At 43.9% G+C, this 18,318-nt stretch overlaps 1 protein-coding gene across 2 annotated transcripts in view; it reads right to left on the reverse strand.

Moving 5' to 3' along the window:
• The window catches only part of megf11 (multiple EGF-like-domains 11), a 60,633-nt gene that overhangs the window by 13,250 nt on the left and 29,065 nt on the right, over window positions 1-18,318 (reverse strand). For both annotated transcript variants that reach the window (XM_061282520.1, XM_061282519.1), the window contains exons 7-14: window positions 11,111-11,357; window positions 10,923-11,043; window positions 10,680-10,816; window positions 8,433-8,645; window positions 7,753-7,927; window positions 3,499-3,619; window positions 2,113-2,276; window positions 1,892-1,994 (exon numbers count right to left, since the gene is read on the reverse strand). In XM_061282520.1, the coding sequence (XP_061138504.1) occupies window positions 1,892-1,994; window positions 2,113-2,276; window positions 3,499-3,619; window positions 7,753-7,927; window positions 8,433-8,645; window positions 10,680-10,816; window positions 10,923-11,043; window positions 11,111-11,357 (1,281 nt within the window). The remainder of the gene's footprint in view (window positions 1-1,891; window positions 1,995-2,112; window positions 2,277-3,498; window positions 3,620-7,752; window positions 7,928-8,432; window positions 8,646-10,679; window positions 10,817-10,922; window positions 11,044-11,110; window positions 11,358-18,318) is intronic.

Consider the following 18,318-nt stretch of genomic DNA (forward strand, 5'->3'; position numbering starts at 1 on the left):
GCTTTCAAGAGTGAAGAAAAATGTCAAAAAGGCCTTCAGCTCTTCAGGGCAGCCCAAATCCAAATGTCAACCCAATCTGCTGGCTGGGTCAAATCATGAACACAACCTTGGCTCAAAGTCATCCAATCGGATCAGAATCCACAGCGAGCGGCTTCGGAAAAACAATCCAACGGAAACAAATATTACTTTTGGTTCCCCGACATCAATGCTGAAACTTTCTCCTTCTTACCTGGCTACGTTACAAAACCGATTTTCAACGAATTCATTAATAAGCTTTAATAAACTCTTCTTATCAGTTTAGAACATTGAGAGTGACCTACTTCCTGTCAAACAATGAGCTCACATTTCACTTTATTGCCGTGCCCCTTTGCTGGTTATAAATGTTAACAGCTCAATATTAAATAATGATTGAGCATATTAAAATACGACTCCTGCCAGGGGCGGAGCTACCTGAGATGGCCGCGGCCCCCATTGGCCACTCGCAGGCCACGCCCACACGGAGAAGTTTTAAATCTACACTGGAATATTGACTTCCCTGGAATTGCCGATACACCGGGCTCTCTTTTGTTTGCGTATCAATTCATCTCCGATTGACTCCCATGAATTCCCGCCTCTGTGCACCTTCTCTCAGAGAGCCCATTACGAAGGTTCTATGGCTTCAAGCGCGTATGAACGTGTATTTGTCCAACCCGCTGGGCAGCTCCCTGGCCCTGCACCCCCGTGACTCAATTAAGTCAGACAGATGGTCCAGACCGGAGCAGGATTTAGAGCAGAGAAGTCCGTTCTTGCAGATAATAAAAGCCACAGTTTCCTAGAATAAATGCCCCGAGCTCAGGAGGCCGAGCGCACGGACTTAACCCTCCTCGCTGAATCTATTTCCTCCATGAGTGCATTTCTCCACCCACACTAGCAGGAACCCCCGCGTATACACACTAGTGACTTGGACTTTCTGATGCGGCGTTTGACTTTTAGACGACACTTTTTTGGAGTCCGAAAACATTTCAAAGGAATTTGGAGGTACCGTAATTTTCGGACTATAAGTCGCACCGGAGTATAAGTCGCACCAGCCATAAAATGCCCAAAAAAGTGAAAAAAAACATATATATGTATATAAGTCGCTCCTGAGTATAAGTCGCCCCCCCAAACTATGAAAAAACCCCGCGACTTATAGTCCGAAAATTACGGTACCATTTAACAAGTTCTACACCACTATAGAGTGCAACCAAAATAGCAAACAAATCAGCTCAATCCATCCAAATTATTTTATTTATTTATTTATTTATTTATTTATTTATTTATTTATTTATTTATTTATTTATTTATTTATTTATTTATTTATTTATTTATTTATTTATTTATTTATTTATTTATTTATTTATTTATTTATTTAATCTAATTGAATTTTTTCTTGCTTTTACAGTAGATCTCATCAACAGAGTCCAATGTTTGTGAACAAAATTTACACTGAAATTTAACAAATTAAGTGAGGTCGAATAAATAGATGCCGACCCAATTTTGTTGGCACATTTGCGGTTGGACAATAAATTCCACTTCCGAATATTTATCTACCGGTTCCGTGGATGCAATACAAAATTATTATAGGCCAGTGAGTTTGCCAGTGCAAATTGAGGGCTTGCTCCTCAACATCTCTCATGCACAACCTGCTGGCCGAGCGGCAAAAACAAATTGGACATTTAATGAACGCAACAGAGCTTAGATTTAGAGTGTAAACATGCTTTACAACTCAAGGCAGCTGTCGTATTTGTCTTCCTGGTTCATTTCATGTCTGTCTAGCTTCTGGTGACTCTCAGCTTTGAAGGTAGGAAATAAATATTCATGCGCTCTTAGGGAGAAATAATAAAAAAAAAATTATACCAGAATAAGTACCAACCTGTCCAGCCTGGGTGGCAGAGGCAGTAGCCGCTTACTGGGTCGCAGCTGTCCGCATGACTGCAGTCACAGCGCTCCCTGCACTCCAGCCCAAAAGTGCCATCCTGACAAAAAAAAAAAAAAAGATCTCACTCTTAAGCCTTGTTCAACAATTTAACACCACACTGTGTTCAAGGTCACGGGGAGATTTGCAATATCCTCTTAGTTTAGTTTCATACTTACAGGGCAGGGCTCCTTGCAGTGCTCGCCCCGCCAGCCCGGAGAACATGTACAGGTACCGTCCACCGGGTCACAAGCGGCACCGTTGGCGCACAAGCAAGACTGATTACAGCCGAGACCCCAAAGACCACTGGGGCACAGGATGGAGCAGTCCATCCCTTGCCAGCCTGGAGAAAGATGGAGAAGAGAACAATCCAAAATATTAAGGATGATGGAGATTTTTTTTTTTACCCAAAATAATCCCAGTCATTGAGTTGGCTTCCAAACGGTCTGGATGAGAAGAACCAAAAGAGAGTTGTGTCATGAACATTTCTCTCCAAATCTTCCTTTCATGACACAATTGGCTCGTCACGTGCGGCCGTATGAAATGGACAATTTGGAGCGTCGTCCGAAACACCTGCCAACTCCCCCCGAGGGGGACGCGGCGTCGGCCCCGCTCTCCTCTCTTGTGCATAATACTGTACATTTATCGACTGCGGCAGATATGCGGAGCGTATTGATCGTAAAGTCCAATCCAGCCCGTTAAACAGTGAGGAAAGTCCTTCTCTTGTTGACTCAATCATTCTTCTCACTGACTGTGTCAAAGTCTAACAGCAAGCATTGATTCCTTCCTTCCTTCCTCCCTTGCCAGTGGCGTGATTGATGGCGATTGCAGGCGATCGCGTCTGAATACACAAGGCAACAAAAAAAAAGGTGACAGGCGAGGTGTCACCACCACAACAGTTGTCAGCACCTTTTTATCTCGTGAAACTCGGCGATGACAGGGTCCTGTCCACAATGTTTATTGACTTGTTAGGGAATCTCAGCTCACTTAAAAAAAAAAAAAAAAAAAGGATTACCCATGAGGCCTATTACCGGAATTAGCCCAGTTTATTTTCCTTTGTTGTTCTTGCACAGATTAATGAGGTTTACATTACTCCCTATAGGAAGTATTTCTTTGGTTTTCATTCGATCCAATTTTACTCCAACAAAAACAGGTGCTCCACTCTGCCATATTTCTCTTCATGCACCATTAACCTAACGTATGACACAGATCTCCGATCAGGTCAGAATCCTGGACCAGAACCTTCTCTACCAGTACCCCATGGGAGTGAACCACTAACCCTCCTCAGTGTTAAGAATGATAAGCCATCCTATCCACACTCCTTGGAGTCCTCATTAGACATAACCTGTCATAGAGGCCACACAGCAAAGAGCTGCAGAGGCCTCACCTCCTTGAAGAACGCCTGAAGAAAAGTACAATTCCTTTGAGAGCAGCTTGTCACTTACGACAAGAGCTTCACCGTCGGTGTTGGGCGAAAGGCCTCGAGAGTCGTTCATTAGAGGATCACTGGCCCTCAGACGCAACCCCCGATGATTTGAAGTGGGAGGATATCACGCAAGGCGTACCTTCCTTACACGTGCAGGATCCGTCAACAGGCGAGCAGGAAGCGTGATTATGGCAGGAGCAGGTGGACATGCAGCTCGGTCCAAACAAACCCAGAGGACACTCGGTGGCGCAGTCTTCACCCTGCGAGGGAATTAAAAAAAAAAAAGCAAAAACAGTGCAGAAATAAACGTGGCTGACCTAGCAATTTTGAACATTTGCATTACAGAGTCTATTTTCGACCTTGATCGAGCCATATTCATGTTATTGTGACTGAAAAGGCAGAATAATGAATAGTGAACCTGCCTGATATATTCATAAAAAAAAATACCATTGGAAAAATATAAAGTCCTCAGCCTAAGAACCACTCGCATATATACATATTAGAATGTAAAAATAAATAATTATATAAAAATATATTATATAAATAAATATATAAAGAAATATACAATGCATGCATGTAGAATTGTTATTTGATGGATTTTGTGCAAAAATGTAACATTATTGCATATAAATCTTTTTTCCCATTATTGGTTAAGAAGAGAGAAAAAAAAAAAAAAGATACCCACGGGGATATAGTTGCCATAGAGACCAGAGATTGTTTCTAGCTTGGTTCTGCATCCTAGCGAACAGTAATAGCTCAAGGGTCATGTCCTTGTCCCCCCATTATGTCGTGCGAGGATTTAAAGAATTTCTCCTACAGCGCATCGGAGGATACTCGCAATTGGCCTGAATGCCGTTTTGGGCTTGCTTGAAACTGGGGGTGAAAATGGGCGGATTAATACAAGCGCTGGGTGGGCGCTGAGATGTCTGAAGAATCACAGACTGGAATTCACATTAATAACAGCAGCGATGGGCGGCTGCTTGATGGCCACTATGGTGCAACTCATCACATCTGCTGTATTGCCCAGCATGTCCTTCATAACCTGCCGCCATTCCAATGCCTCTGCTTTAAAGGCTAACTGCACCTGTCTAGAACGTCCTTAAAAGCTGGAGATCACAGCAAGTCCACCCCCCCCGCTTCCTCCACATGGCCACCATTGCATACTGATGCTTGAGTGACAGGTGACACAATGATTTAGAGTTCCAATTAGGGGCTCGCAGGAGTCCTGCACGACTCGGGCCCCCTCTCGCACGACTGCTGGGGGACCGCCGGGCGCCCGGCCTGCTTGCCGCTCTCATTATCATTTTGAACTCTGTTTAAACAGAAGGCTGGAGATGTGCTGGAGGATAGCAAGGGCGGAAGGCGCATCTTAAAACGATTCTCCCTCCCCCTCAGCGCGACACATAAAAGCCCCCTGTCTGCCGATGAAATTTTGATCAATCGGCGGCAATAACGCTTTGTTCTGCAGGAAGTGACAGCGGCCAAGAAAAGCAGTTCGGCATTTTTTTTTCAAAGTGTAGGGGCTGGTCAAGCTTCCGCAAAATGACCGCTGGACTCGACAAAATGACCACGTCGACTTCACGGCGACACGGGAATGGGAAAAGGTAGAGTTGCGGTCCGGGCCGCTCTCAAGAGACAAAGCCCCTCATTAGCGTCTGATTCATATTCCGTTTGAGCCGTTAGAAGCAATAAAGCATGCATGTGGAAAGTCATTATTAAAACACTGGGCTGTCAGTCTGCCCTGCAGGACCTTACGTAACAGCGAGGTGACGAATCCACCCTACAAAGCGCCGCCGCCGCCGCCACCGCGTCCTTGGCCTCAACTCCTCGGCATGATCGTGTAATTGAAGAGCAACATTGATCTGCTCGCTACCCTTTGAGATTGGATGCAAATGACGTTGATAATTACCAATCAGTCTCACTCCTTAACAGTTCATCTGACAGCCCCGAGAGCGGGCGCATCTTAAAATTCACGCGGCGAGACACAAAATGAACCGGTGAACCTTTTGATGAGCTCGGAAAGCCCTGAGAGACAAGGAAATCATTTCTTTTCGCCACCAACAAAGGCCGGCTGGAATCATTGGCGGACTGGCTAATGCGCGCATCGTTCACATTCAGTTGTGCCAATAGAATGCAGATACTAGAAACATGGCGCAGATATGACTACCGTAATTTTCGGACTATAAGTCGCACCCGAGTATAAGTCGCACCAGCCATAAAATGCCCAAAAAAGTGAAAATAAAACATGTATATAAGTCGCTCCTGAGTATAAGTCGCCCCCCCACCCAAACTATGAAAAAAAAAACGCGACTTATAGTCCGAAAATTACGGTACATATGAGGTGAAAGGTGGGGGCATTGCCTGAATAGGCAACATGTAATTACTTTGTCGTCTCAGTCCAAAAAAGCGCATGTCCAATTACCAGAGTTAAATCAAGCATGCTAGCTCACTCGCCTTTGCTTGCTTTGCACCCCGATGGGGCCGGCGAACAAAGATGCAGCAGGCGAGACTCCGGCCCGTCGGCGGTGAGCCATTTCACAGACAATGCTAGCCGGGACGCAATCATCAAGCGCTTTTAAAAGCACCCTGCGCTATAATGATTGGGCGGGAAGTGACAAAAGGTTACATGCTAACAGACACGGCGGCGGCGGCCCAGCCTCCGTGTCGTGTGCTATTTTTGTTAAAGGTCTCTCAAAGAAAACCCGACTGTCTTTCGATTGTACACGAAGCACGCGGCCATCCTCCATATGTCTGACTCCTGCCCTCAAGGTCTGTTTAATGGATCTGGCAGACCTCCCTGGCGTGGAAGAACAGGTGGAGCAAATTAAGACACAGTCTGCGGTCGCCATGGAGGCCCCCCCCCTGCCCCCCCGCGCTCCAAGACAAAGTCAATTTCCACTGTAATGTTACGTCGCTCGCAATGCACTCTCCAGGTCACCGTGGCTCTGTAACTCCAAATTGCGAGGCAAGAAACACGCCAGAGAAGTTGTACAAATAATTAGAGTTACAAAAGGGGATGATGCGGCGGCTCCTCCAGATTGCGTTGGTTGAGGGACTACGGTTTGTTTTTTTATCTCGGAAACTAAAAGTGGGGGCATGACGTTTTTATTAAGAGTTCAGATATTTGCCTCCTTCTTTTCCTCAGTGAGCAAGGACTGTCTAGAAGCTTAATGAAAAGTTAATGTGACGGGAAATATGATTACAAGTTAATTGATGATTGAATGGAAATAGGATGTTATGTAAGAAAATGTTGGTCACTTGAGAAACAGTGATATAGCAGGTTCCCGTAAGATTGGAAGAATGAAATGCACTCTAATTAGTGGGAACTTGAGGGTTGATAAGGGGAAAAAAAAAATCTAATTTTACGATTAGCATGAATGCAAATGGTAATTTTGGTTTTTTTTGGGCCAAAGAAAAGATCATTACATTTCGCCATTTTTTCTTTTCAATTTGTTTTATTTTCATCATTGCAAAAACTGGCTTCTCGTCCTCCTATTGGTTATCAATCACCGCGTAAAATGCATTAGCGACACCTAAAGGACTGGAGTGGAAATGTATTCTGTGCTCAATATTTTTTATTTCGCTGTATTATTCCAGAATTCCGTCGAAATAATATCATTTAGTTCATTTATTTATTGTTATTTCTGCGTGTTCTTCAACCAGCCGACACAGCAAAAACATTTTTCTTCTATGCACCATGTGATGATTGACTGGCGGCTATGTACGCCACGTAATGATCGTTTTTCCAGCTCACCTGCAACCTTAAGAGAACAACTGATAAGTGCTAGAAAAATGGGCTGTAATCACCTAATAACTAACAATTATGGGCAAAACATCAGTTATTTGGGGCAGGACTTATAATAGTGGCCAGTGATGCTTACCGTATTTTCCGGCCTATAAGGCGCACCGGACTATAAGGCGCACCGTCAATGAATGGCCCATTTTAAAACTTTATCCTTATATAAGGCGCACCGGACTATAAGGCGCACCATTAATGCATCATGTCAGATTTTTAATCCAAATCAAATCATTCTCCATTTTATGTTTTTTATTTCAACTTTAGACGGAACAAATTACTTTATAATCATAAAATAACTTTAAATATAATCAAAAATAATCTTTTTGATTCATGATTCATAGTCTTCAGCGGGCCATTTATGATTGATTTCATGACACAATGCTTTGGGCCAGTTTAAATTTAGGAATTTGGTCCATATATAAGGCGCACCGGACTATAAGGCTTTTTGGTTGGTTTTTGAGAAAATTTTAGGTTTTTAGGTGTGCCTTATAGGGCGGAAAATACGGTAGTTATTATTGCAAAAACGTGTTTAACATTTTGCATCAATGGAATCCAAACACTCGAGATGCAAAAAAAAAAAAAAAAAACCCTCACCATAAAACCCGGCGCGCACATGCAGGTGCCAGTCATGGGGTGGCAGTCCGCGCCGTTGTTGCAGCTACACGGCGACATGCATCCTTCCCCGTAGTAGCCAGCCGGGCAGGTCTCATTACAGTAAATCCCGGTCCAACCCGCAGTGCAGGCGCACTCTCCGGAAAGTGGGTGGCAGCTTGGAGCGTAACAAGAAGAATAGATGAGACACAAACGCAACAACACAAAGAAGTGCGGGCGGGTGTGTTTGGGTTTGCTACAGATGCAGTGAAAGCAAATTTACAACCTGGAAATCTTTTCAATTTTAACCGGGAGTGGCAATAGAAAGTGTCAAGCAAGTAGACGTGTACACTTTTGGAAGAAACATTTGCTAGCTGCCAAATTGCCCATTGGGAGGACACGACAGTGATGAAGTGGTATCGGGTGTTGTGGTATCGGAGCATTTTTAAACTAAACGTGTGAGCCGATTTGGAATAAATGAGCTGTCTCCTTTCTCCTTCACTCTGCGGTGACTTCTCTGCAACCAGAATCAGAGCATTAACTATGAATGCTGAGGAATTATGAATGAAGCGGAGGTCGCAATGAAACGTTAACCGGGCGACACGGCCGAGAGGTGTTCAGACTTCAGAATGAGAGGCGCTTAAGAATTCAAAATGAGGCAAAGTCAAAAGCCATTTACTTACCTGGCAGTGTTGGTTGCATTACAGGGGCAGTACTTGTCACAGATGAGGCCGTAAAGGCCCGGGGGACAGAATCTCTCCTGGCAATCGGGTCCTTTAAAACCAGTTTCGCACAGACAGGCGCCGTTGATGTGGTGGCACTTGGCGCCATTGTGGCACTCGCACTTTTGGTGACATTGCGGGCCGTAGGTACCCACGGGACAGTCATCCTGGCACCTGTGAGGGAGGACACATCCTTCTGTCAGTGACGATTTATTTTAAAGCTGCTCTGTGAAATGATGACAATGAATACATTTTTGAGTGTCCCATAAGATCGACGACTAGAAGCCTACGTGCAAAAATGGCAGTTTTCCAAAATGGTTAGCTCAATACACAAGTCAGAAATATAATTTGTCCCAAGGTCCCAAACTTGCTAAAGTATCATTTGCATCAGCCACACACAAACAAATGACTTTATTACAACGAATCAAAAGGTACTTTGCCAAGAAATTGCCTACGTGATGATTTAGGCGACCACATTTTGTACTGTATTTTAAAAGACATTTGCCCCCAAGAGGAAAAGTGAATAACACATTTGAAATGAAAGCTCTGGCCTGTTGTTTGTTGCAAAAGTTTCGTAAGCGACTACTCGAGAGTTGAAATCAATTTTTAACTGGAATTTATAAACAGTCGCTTAGTATCAACACTTATAAATACAGTTATAAATCTTTCATTCATACTATAGGGAAAAAATGGGCCAAAGCAAATCCCTGCAGTGAGCTGGTAGCACTTCAGTCTCTCTGCAGGGGGCCGACTTTGTAACCATTATCACTCCCAAACATGAGGGTCTCTCTCTTAAATGTGAAGTACCGTAATTTTCGGACTATAAGTCGCGTTTTTTTTCATAGTTTGGCTGGGGGGGCGACTTATATACATATATATGTTTTTTTTCACTTTTTGGGCATTTTATGGCTGGTGCGACTTATATTCCGGTGCGACTTATAGTCCGAAAATTACGGTACAAGTGTATTCAAATGCTTTGATCTAATAATAATCATCTTTTTAAATGAATATCTCGATGACAGTGTTGATCAAAAAAATGATGATTTTGGTAGAATTATTTTTGTAAAAACCTAGTTTTTAAAAAATGACTCCAGTTGACACGCACTTTGACTTAGGCGTGAATATGTGGCTTGACAACTACTATTGTCCTTTTTTTTTTGCCTCTGTGGTTTAATATACATAATTTAGTGTATTATTTCCAACCAGTCGAGATTATATTGTTGAATTGCAACAAGCAAGATTTACATCTCTAAGAGACACAAGAGACGAATAAGCTAAGCTAACTTCGTCTCATTAGTTTAGCTAACCAAACATTAACTAAGCTTCATGTCAATGATGCATTGAATTGAGAAGGCAATAATATAGACAGGTACTATTAGAAATGTGAATGTGTCGCTAAAGCTAACTCCAAAGTACAACGCAGCTAACTTACGACTTGCTAAGTACAACATGGGACTTTTTGGGAACTTGTGAGTTACAACTCCAGACTTACTCATGACTACCTAAAGAAGTGCGCAAACGTCTCCCATTATACTGTAACTCTCTTCACGCTAGGCTGGCCCAGACTATTCCTAGCAGATTAATTGTCTGACCGCTGACAAAATGAACGAGCGCAATTTGGCCAAAAAATAATAAGGTAGAATAAAGGCCGTGACAAGGTTTCCATCAGTGAGACGATTGAGCTGGAGTAATAAAGCCGAGCTTCTCCGGCGGACACTGGGAACTAAAAAGATGTGTGGATTTCAATGAGACTTTAATAAAAACCCATTACTTATAATTGATGACCAGAGCCCAAACAGACTGTAGCCCACCGTGAGATCAATGGACAAGTTGGGAGTAGAAGGAGATGAAGGCTGGAGACACGAAATCCTGACCGCTCAGTATGAAATACGAGATTAATTAAACATTTACAAGACTAGTGGAAGCTTCCAGCTCACCTTGAAATGGAATAATGGCTCATCGCAACTTATTTCACTCGAGAATGGACTCATTCAAGCGTTTCCGTTCTTTTTTTTCAAATAACAGGTTGGCGTCTCATTAGGAAGTCAACAGCGAGAACAGGTCAGCGAGGGACTTTACAGGCCGCGTAATTGTCGGCGTGAAACCGTCACTCGGAATATCGATATATCCTCCCGTTATTTGACCTCTGTGCAAATTGGACGTACTAAACATCACATGGTGTGCTAAATGGAGCTATCACGGTGGTACCTGCGACCGCTGAAGCCAGCCGCACATTGACACTGGCCTGTGACGTGGTCACAAAGGCCGCCGTTGCGGCAGGAACAGTCTTTACTACAGTTGCTGCCGTATTTCCCAAGAGGACACGGTTGGCCACAAACGGAACCCTGTGAAAAACATTATGGTGAGACCATTTCATTTTTTCCCATGCAAGGATGATTCGTTTTTCTAGAAAATGCGGAAGGGCTGATTTTTTTCCAGAGTTGGACCTACCGTCCAGCCTGCGCGGCAGGAACAATCCCCAGTGATGTGGTGGCACGTGCCTCCATTCTGACAAGGGCAGCCTTGCTCACATTGCGGTCCGTGACTTCCATACGGGCAGCGTTGGCCGCAGCTGCCGCCATACAAACGGACAGTCAGACGAGGTTTCAAATCGCCGGCGGAAGGCCGTCACCACTCACAAGGCGCCGGCGTAGCCCGCTGCGCAGACGCACTCTCCGGTTCGGTGGTCGCAGGTGGCTCCGTTCAGACACTGGCACGGCAGTTGGCAAGCCTTCCCGTAGTAACCCGGCTCACAGAGCTCCTCGCAGCGCCATCCTTGGTAGCCGTCGGTGCAGACGCACGCCCCTGTGATAGGGTTGCACTTTGCCCCATTTTGGCACTGGCAACGATTGCTGCAGTGAGGTCCCCAAAAGTCGCTCTCGCAACCTGCGGGGAACACAAGAAACAAATCCGCCCCATTGACGCTCAAGTGTTAGCTAGCTTTTACAAGTTTGCAAAACCATTTCATTGGCGTCATTGACAACATTCATCTCCCGTAATGGCACTCTTAGCTCTTGTTAGACTGACCCTCTTGGAAATTGCCGCTTCACATGGGCTCGAGTAAATAGTCAGATGACATGAGCAAGTGGGAGCGTTGTAAAGCAAGCCCATTGGCAAGTGACAGGTGTGTTTAGAGCCACTCAATAATCCCACAAACTGCAAGCAAAGAGCTAATCCTTCACTGTTAAATAAACAGCCATTTTTTATGGGAAGAGACATTGGCCCAGAGCGCAGGATAGCAAACCTAATTGTTCTTTCCCAGAGTGGAGTGCTGCTTTAAGTGATTGTTCGGCCCTGATGTATCTCCATCGACACTTGCTCACCATGTCAAAAAAAGAAACAGCTTGAGGTCCATTCGCCGGAGCCTGTTAGGTGAATATTCCACTATTGATCGCATGCTCGCTTTGCCAGAGGTGTGATCAACTAACATGGAAGCTCAATGAAGGCTATTTGGCGCTTGCCGGCCAAGCTTGTTTTTCCAGGCGCACAACGGGAAGATGATCATTCACTTGGCGGAGTCCACCCAGAGGGCGGTCGCTCGTCAAACACGCCGCTCGGCCGGTGGCTCACGAATGAAGAGAAATTGGCTCCCTCCCGCGTGGCCTAAGGTTGAGTGGTTGAAAAAGAGTTTAGGAGATTGAGGCCAAATTGGATATTCCATAGATGTGGCTTTCACATCTCCTTCACCATCCAAAGAAGCGATTTTACAATTCAAATCGAGCGCGTGGGTTCGGCGCTAGTGTTTTCCTTTCAGGATCCAGCGGCCCACTTGGGTCAACAGCACTTCCTCCCCCAGATACTAATATTCAGCGTCCACCTCTCCACTTCATGGACATTTGCACAGCTCAAACACTTGTAGGCGATCACATCCAAAAAAGTGCATTGTGTACTTTTCAACGACTTATGAGCTCAAACGTTTGGAGTTGGAAAGCCGCCCGTGGCTTGCAGCCGGGAGGGAGGCCTGGCGCACGCAGAGCAAAAGCCCATTATCCCACTTTGCCCAGGTGTCTCTCACTTTGCCGACATGGACGGCGGTTAGCTGTAATTTAGAAGTCCGAGCTGACGCGGAGAGGCTTCTTGAGAGCGCAGCTAAATGGAGTGATGTGACGACTCGCCCCCGGTGAGTGCTTTCGCCGGCGTCAACAAGTCTCGTGGCGCGGCTCACCGTCCGACCCGTTAACTGCGCCGACTCGGGTCAGGCTGCCTAACGAGCGGGCACTTACGCAAAGCGCCTCTGACTCTCGGCGCTCGTATCGTTTAAGAAAAAGGATGAGGATAACCGCACGTACAAGGGAGAAGAACAATCCCAAGGTGGAATATAATCTCCTTGGCTGGAACAAAACAGATTGCATTGTGAGGAGGGAGCCAAACGCAAAGTTTTCAAGGTGACGTCCAAAGCACGGACTGAGAAACTGCTGCCGAGCTTTGAAGTGCGCTCAGGAGTCGGCGTGATGGGTGACCGACCGACCGAACGACCGACCGACCGAGCGGCTGCAGTGGGATTAAGAACAAACAACTTTCAGCAGCTGACTTTGCTCACAAGTTCTCCTCAGCGTGGCCTCCTGAGCACACGCTGATTGACCCTCTGTCATAAAAAGGTGCCCCGGAGAGTCGCCAAAAGCTCCATTTAAAATAGTCGAGTCAAACTCTTTCATGGCAGGTTTTGTGAGAAAGCTTGTTGCAGTCCGACGTTTGCGGCTTCTGCACGACAAACATCCATTTTCACAATGAAGCGCTTCCTGAAAGACTGGCAAACAAAACCCAAAGCAATAATGCCCAGAATAAAGAATGCAAATCCAATCAAGAGAAAGTGCTAAATATGAACAAAAAGAAACTAGATTGAGAAAAACATCCAAAACGGAGTAAGGAGGATTGAAGTGGAGAAATTAACTTTTTTGCCCTCTTTATTAAATGGCTGCTTTCTGTCATGTAGTGTAAAAGAACTGACCGTTGCTTTTGTAAGCTGAATCGAGAAAGATACTCAGCAATCAGCAATACAAATACCGTAAATTCCGGACTATAAGCCGCGACTTTTTTCCAAAATTTTGAACCCTGCGGCTTATAGTCAGGTGCGGCTTATATAAGGATTTTTTTCGTGATTTTTGTGATGACTTGATCACTTCTATACACTGCGGTACCTTGAAGAAAAAAATGACAAGAAAAATACTATTTTGAAACACTACTATGGCTGCTGCTTATTCTGGCTGTGTTGCTTATGACTATTATGAGCTTTAGTAGGAATGCACGCTAGGTGACCTGCGTCAAAGGGCTCTAAACCCTTCGTCACAGGCAATGTTGAGAAAGACATGTTAAAGTATGTTATAAAAACTTTAAAAAGGCTAACGGTCTTTCTTTGTAAAAAAAACGCGTGTGCACGTGCGGTTTATAGTCCGGTGCGGCTTATATAAGAAAAAAACTAAAATATCCCCCAATTTTAGCTGGTGCGTTTTATAGTCCGGTGCGGCTTATAGTCCGGAATTTACGGTATATAATGAATTAATAATGAATATATCCTTGCTCTATTTGGATGGTGTTTAGATGCCTGGATTTTAGATTAAAATCACAATGCGTCTCCTTTCAGGTGAAAATATCGACTTTGCCTCATAACTATTACTAACGTACATTGTTGCCGGGCGAGTAAGAAACAACGAGCCCTTTTTACGCCTCATTCACAGTACGGTCTAAGTCTTCGATCACCGTTAGATGAACATATATGTCATTATTTCTGTATTTGGTAGCAGAATAAAGGACGCTAGAAATAAACGAGAAATAAAGCTGATTCTACTGCACTTTTGTTACATCTGGCAAAATGTATGCTTGTCATTTCTCAAAGTAAAGTATTATCTGAAAAAACAACACCCAAGTCTTTGCGAGCTGCAATATTTAACTTCCATTATGTGAATTAACACGGTGAGTCAGACTTTCCATGCTCAAGCATTCAATATTTATCTTTTTCACAGAAACAATGACAATTCCACTCGCAATTCAGCTGACACCACATTACGCACTTTTTGGACAATGAGCGATTTGTAACCAGGTGCCAGGGACATCCAATAACGTTCTCGGACATTCGTCCATTCATCTTAGCATATGGAATCAATCATAAAGTGAAGGACGGCTACGACGGGGGAAAGCCAGACATTGATCTCACTTTGGTTACATTTATGGCTATTTTAGCTGCAGATACTGGACTGGTTCATATTTTATGAGTTGGAGTTATTCGTTCCTCTTTGGGAACATCAGGTTTAACGGTCACATTCAATAGCTATTATTGGTGGCTAGGGAGTAGATTTGAGGTAGGGTGGGCCTCTCATTTAGAAATTTCAATTGTTTGCACTTGTATCAGCACCTTATTGATGTATTTATTTACTATTTATTGTATTTTTATTCATTTACTTATATGTACCTGTTTATTTATTCATTCACTTATTTAACTATTTGTTTGTCTATTTATCTACTGATTTATCGATCTATTGATATATTTTTTAAGTGAGTTAACTCCTGTGTATTGTCCTTGTCACCTATAGTTTCAGTTCTATAATGAATTCATTGAAATTTGTGTGGAAGAGATTCAAAGTAACCCACAACTCTCTCTTTGAATCCCCAAGTGGACCCTAGCACAAATAAGCACCGCTACAGCAATAACAATTTCATGTTCACCGAGGGGACCGCACCATGAAAACCCCTGACTTACGCTAAAAAGGCTGTTTTGGGGCTTTGTCAAAAAAACAAAAAAGTCAGCTTTTTTTTTTTTAAGCAAACTAGATAAGCTAAAATAAGATCAATTAAGCTAAGCTAAATCTTAACGCATTGAAATGCGAAGCAGTGAAGTCATCTATCCATCCATCCATTATCTGAAGCTGACTTTGGGCGCAAGCTTTTGTTTTTAGCCGCAACAGGGAAACAAAACAAGACTACAGCATGGCCACGTCGCCGTTAGCTTGACAAATGCATTTTGGAAAGCATCCATAAAAAGCTGCCAATAGTCATAGGGGTGCTTCTGCTAGATGGGAGAAGCGCCCTGCTTGCAGCTTGCAGCTTGGCTTGTTGGGCGTGTTACTTCACGTCCTGTCTTAATTCATCATCTGCCCTGTGCATTTCTTCTCCTCCCCCCTGAGGACTGATGAGCACCAGGCCAAGTTAACAACATAAGGAGGAGAATCTCCAAGCACAAACTGCTCAGACACACAAGCTGGCTCCACCGGAAGGATGGAAACAGGGACGTGACGGCCGATTATCCGGATCATTAAAAGCGATGACTAAATAACGTTTGCGATTGAAAAAAAGCGAGCTGCTATCGCAAATTGGAGTTGATGGTTCGTTCCGACTTGTGTTGCGTGTGTGAGGCGCAAATCAATGCGGGGGTGCCTGTTGTCTCCTCGGCCGGGTCTACAAGGGCGACAGAGTAAACAACTTTACGATATTTCAAATAGAACCATTTTTAGCAACACAAGCAACGTGTCATCACACAGCTCATAAAAGTGTATGGATCATCATATTGTCGAAGAGACTGGCAGGCTTGTTTTTTTTTTTTTAAAATAACCCGCCTCCACCTGCTGAGAGACCTTCTGATTGCATTGAATATAACAACAAGCGAAAAAGCCTTGAGAGGTGAATAATAGTGGAGTGCGGGCACATCAGTAACTGCAGAGTCATGTTTGTGCTGCAGCCAGCGCACACAAGTCAAAAAAAACAATGTCAACCTGATAAAAACAACTCTTAGCAATCCCGATTCGCAAACATTGATTTCCTTTTTTCAATTATCAATTGTAATTAGCACGGAGACGATTGTGCCTGGGGGCATCGGCACTCAATGATGAGGGGGTCCCGCTCTGATGTTCATTCATGGAACGTCGATAAGGCCCATCCCCATCAGCGGCATGAGAAAGCCGAAGAATTCTCAGGAAATGATTTTCTTTTTTCTTTATTCCTTCACCTTTCTCTCCATGCACTCACTGCTAACAATGAGGCGCTCTAACCTGCACGCACTATTATTTTCAAACGTGTAAAAAGCATTTCAAAGAAAATCTCTGAATTGATTTTCGAGAATTGCTAATGATCTGGAAGAAAAGCCTTTCAGTTTATTTTCAGACATTTTTGCCAGGACGCTAATGGAGGAGTCCAGACAGAGACCGGACGGACAATGTTGTCAAAAATGTTCCTCTTCGTCCGTTAAGTCGAAAATGGTCTGCCAAGGAGCACAAATGCATCCATCCATTTTCTATCCTGCCTATCCTCATAGGAGCTTGATGACAAATTGGTAATGGTTGAACTTCAGAGATCAATACAAGCCTTGCATTTCGTCGTTGTAGCGCTCGATCCAAAATCCCAGAAGGGAACTCTTTCCATGACATTTTTTTCTCCATCACAACTGCACCAAAGCCCAACGGACTTGCATAATCAGAATGTTTCTGGAGGAACATTGAGGTCAGTGCTGTTGTTTGCCTGCATGCTTTTCTTACCCAAAGCAATAAATGTACCTGCCAGAGGTGACGGACAGACGTGTCCCTAAAAATGAGCACGCCAGCAATTGAACTGGATGGCCCCAATACCTACTAAATGACTCCAAACAACACAGAGACATGGGCCCACAAAAAAGAAGTCATAATTGCTTTTTAATGATATCACATTATGCAAATGATCATTACGGAGTCATAAATTCTTGGGTTGAGTTCCCGCACCACCACTGCCAATTACCGTGTATTATTTCGGCTGAGAAAAAGTGAAATGATAAGGATGTTTTGCTGGCGTCAGTGAGCGGGAATGTATTTATTATTCCTGAATTTTTAGATAACATACACTGTTGAGGAAAAGAATTTAGCTGAAATAGTACAAATGTGTTCCAACGAGCATTCCTTCAAAAATACAAATTGAACACGTTCGATTTGCTACGAAGGCAGTTGATGGCTGTATCGTACAAAGGGACTGAAAAAGAAAAAATATATCTTTTTTTTTTCCCCAATTTCATCTCTCCGCGATAAAATGAAATCTTGTGAGACTTATACTCGAGGAAAAAAAAAAAAAAAGAGAGAAATCCCGGTGTTCATGTCAGATGAAGTGCTGGCTCTGAAAAGAGTGTCGTTCTTCCTCGATCGAAAACTCACGCAGCTTATGAATAATTCTTCCTGGAGTCTCAAAGTCAAAGCCAAGTAAACTTATGCGGGAGGGAGCGAGAGCGAGAGAGATTGAAACCGTACTGTAGTTACATTAAAGAAGCGTCAAACAAATGAATGAAGTCATCTGAGGATTTGACGCGAGGTTCCAGCCACTGTCAGCAGGAGCCTTCAATTGTGATTGATTACTAGCACGGGGAGGAGCAGCGTCGAAAATACTCAAACCACACATCAATACGTGTAATCACTGGTCACTTTTGATTACCCTAAACAAGGAGACGATGTAAGAAACCGAATCCAAGCGAGAGTCCACGGCGATATCGATTTGCAGACCTGAAAGCTCCTCTTTTTGTCTTCGGTCATTCATTCTTGAAAACGCTTCTGCCCGCAACAAAGGCAAAGACAATCATGAGGTGAGGAGTTTCAATTCAAACACCTCCGAGAGCAGCTTGGTTTTAGCCGAGCTCACAAACGCACGCAAAAATGCTCATACGTGTAAATAAGTCTCTCAAAGTCCAACTGGAATCCATATTTTCTTCAGGCCTTCCGACGCTTTTCACAGCTTGACCCCCTTCATTACTCAGAGTGCCTTTTGTCAATATTTGGAAACTCCAGTTGGAATGCCCAAAGTAGATAGTAGATTTCCGTCCCCCTGTGTGGCGGCAAAAGCAAACAATTTAATTGAATTTGGGCTCTTGTAATGCCCGCATTACTCTAATCACCAGAGAGAAGAG

This window comes from Syngnathus typhle, linkage group LG7, assembly GCF_033458585.1.
Source record: "Syngnathus typhle isolate RoL2023-S1 ecotype Sweden linkage group LG7, RoL_Styp_1.0, whole genome shotgun sequence".
Classification (NCBI taxonomy): Eukaryota; Metazoa; Chordata; class Actinopteri; order Syngnathiformes; family Syngnathidae; genus Syngnathus; species Syngnathus typhle.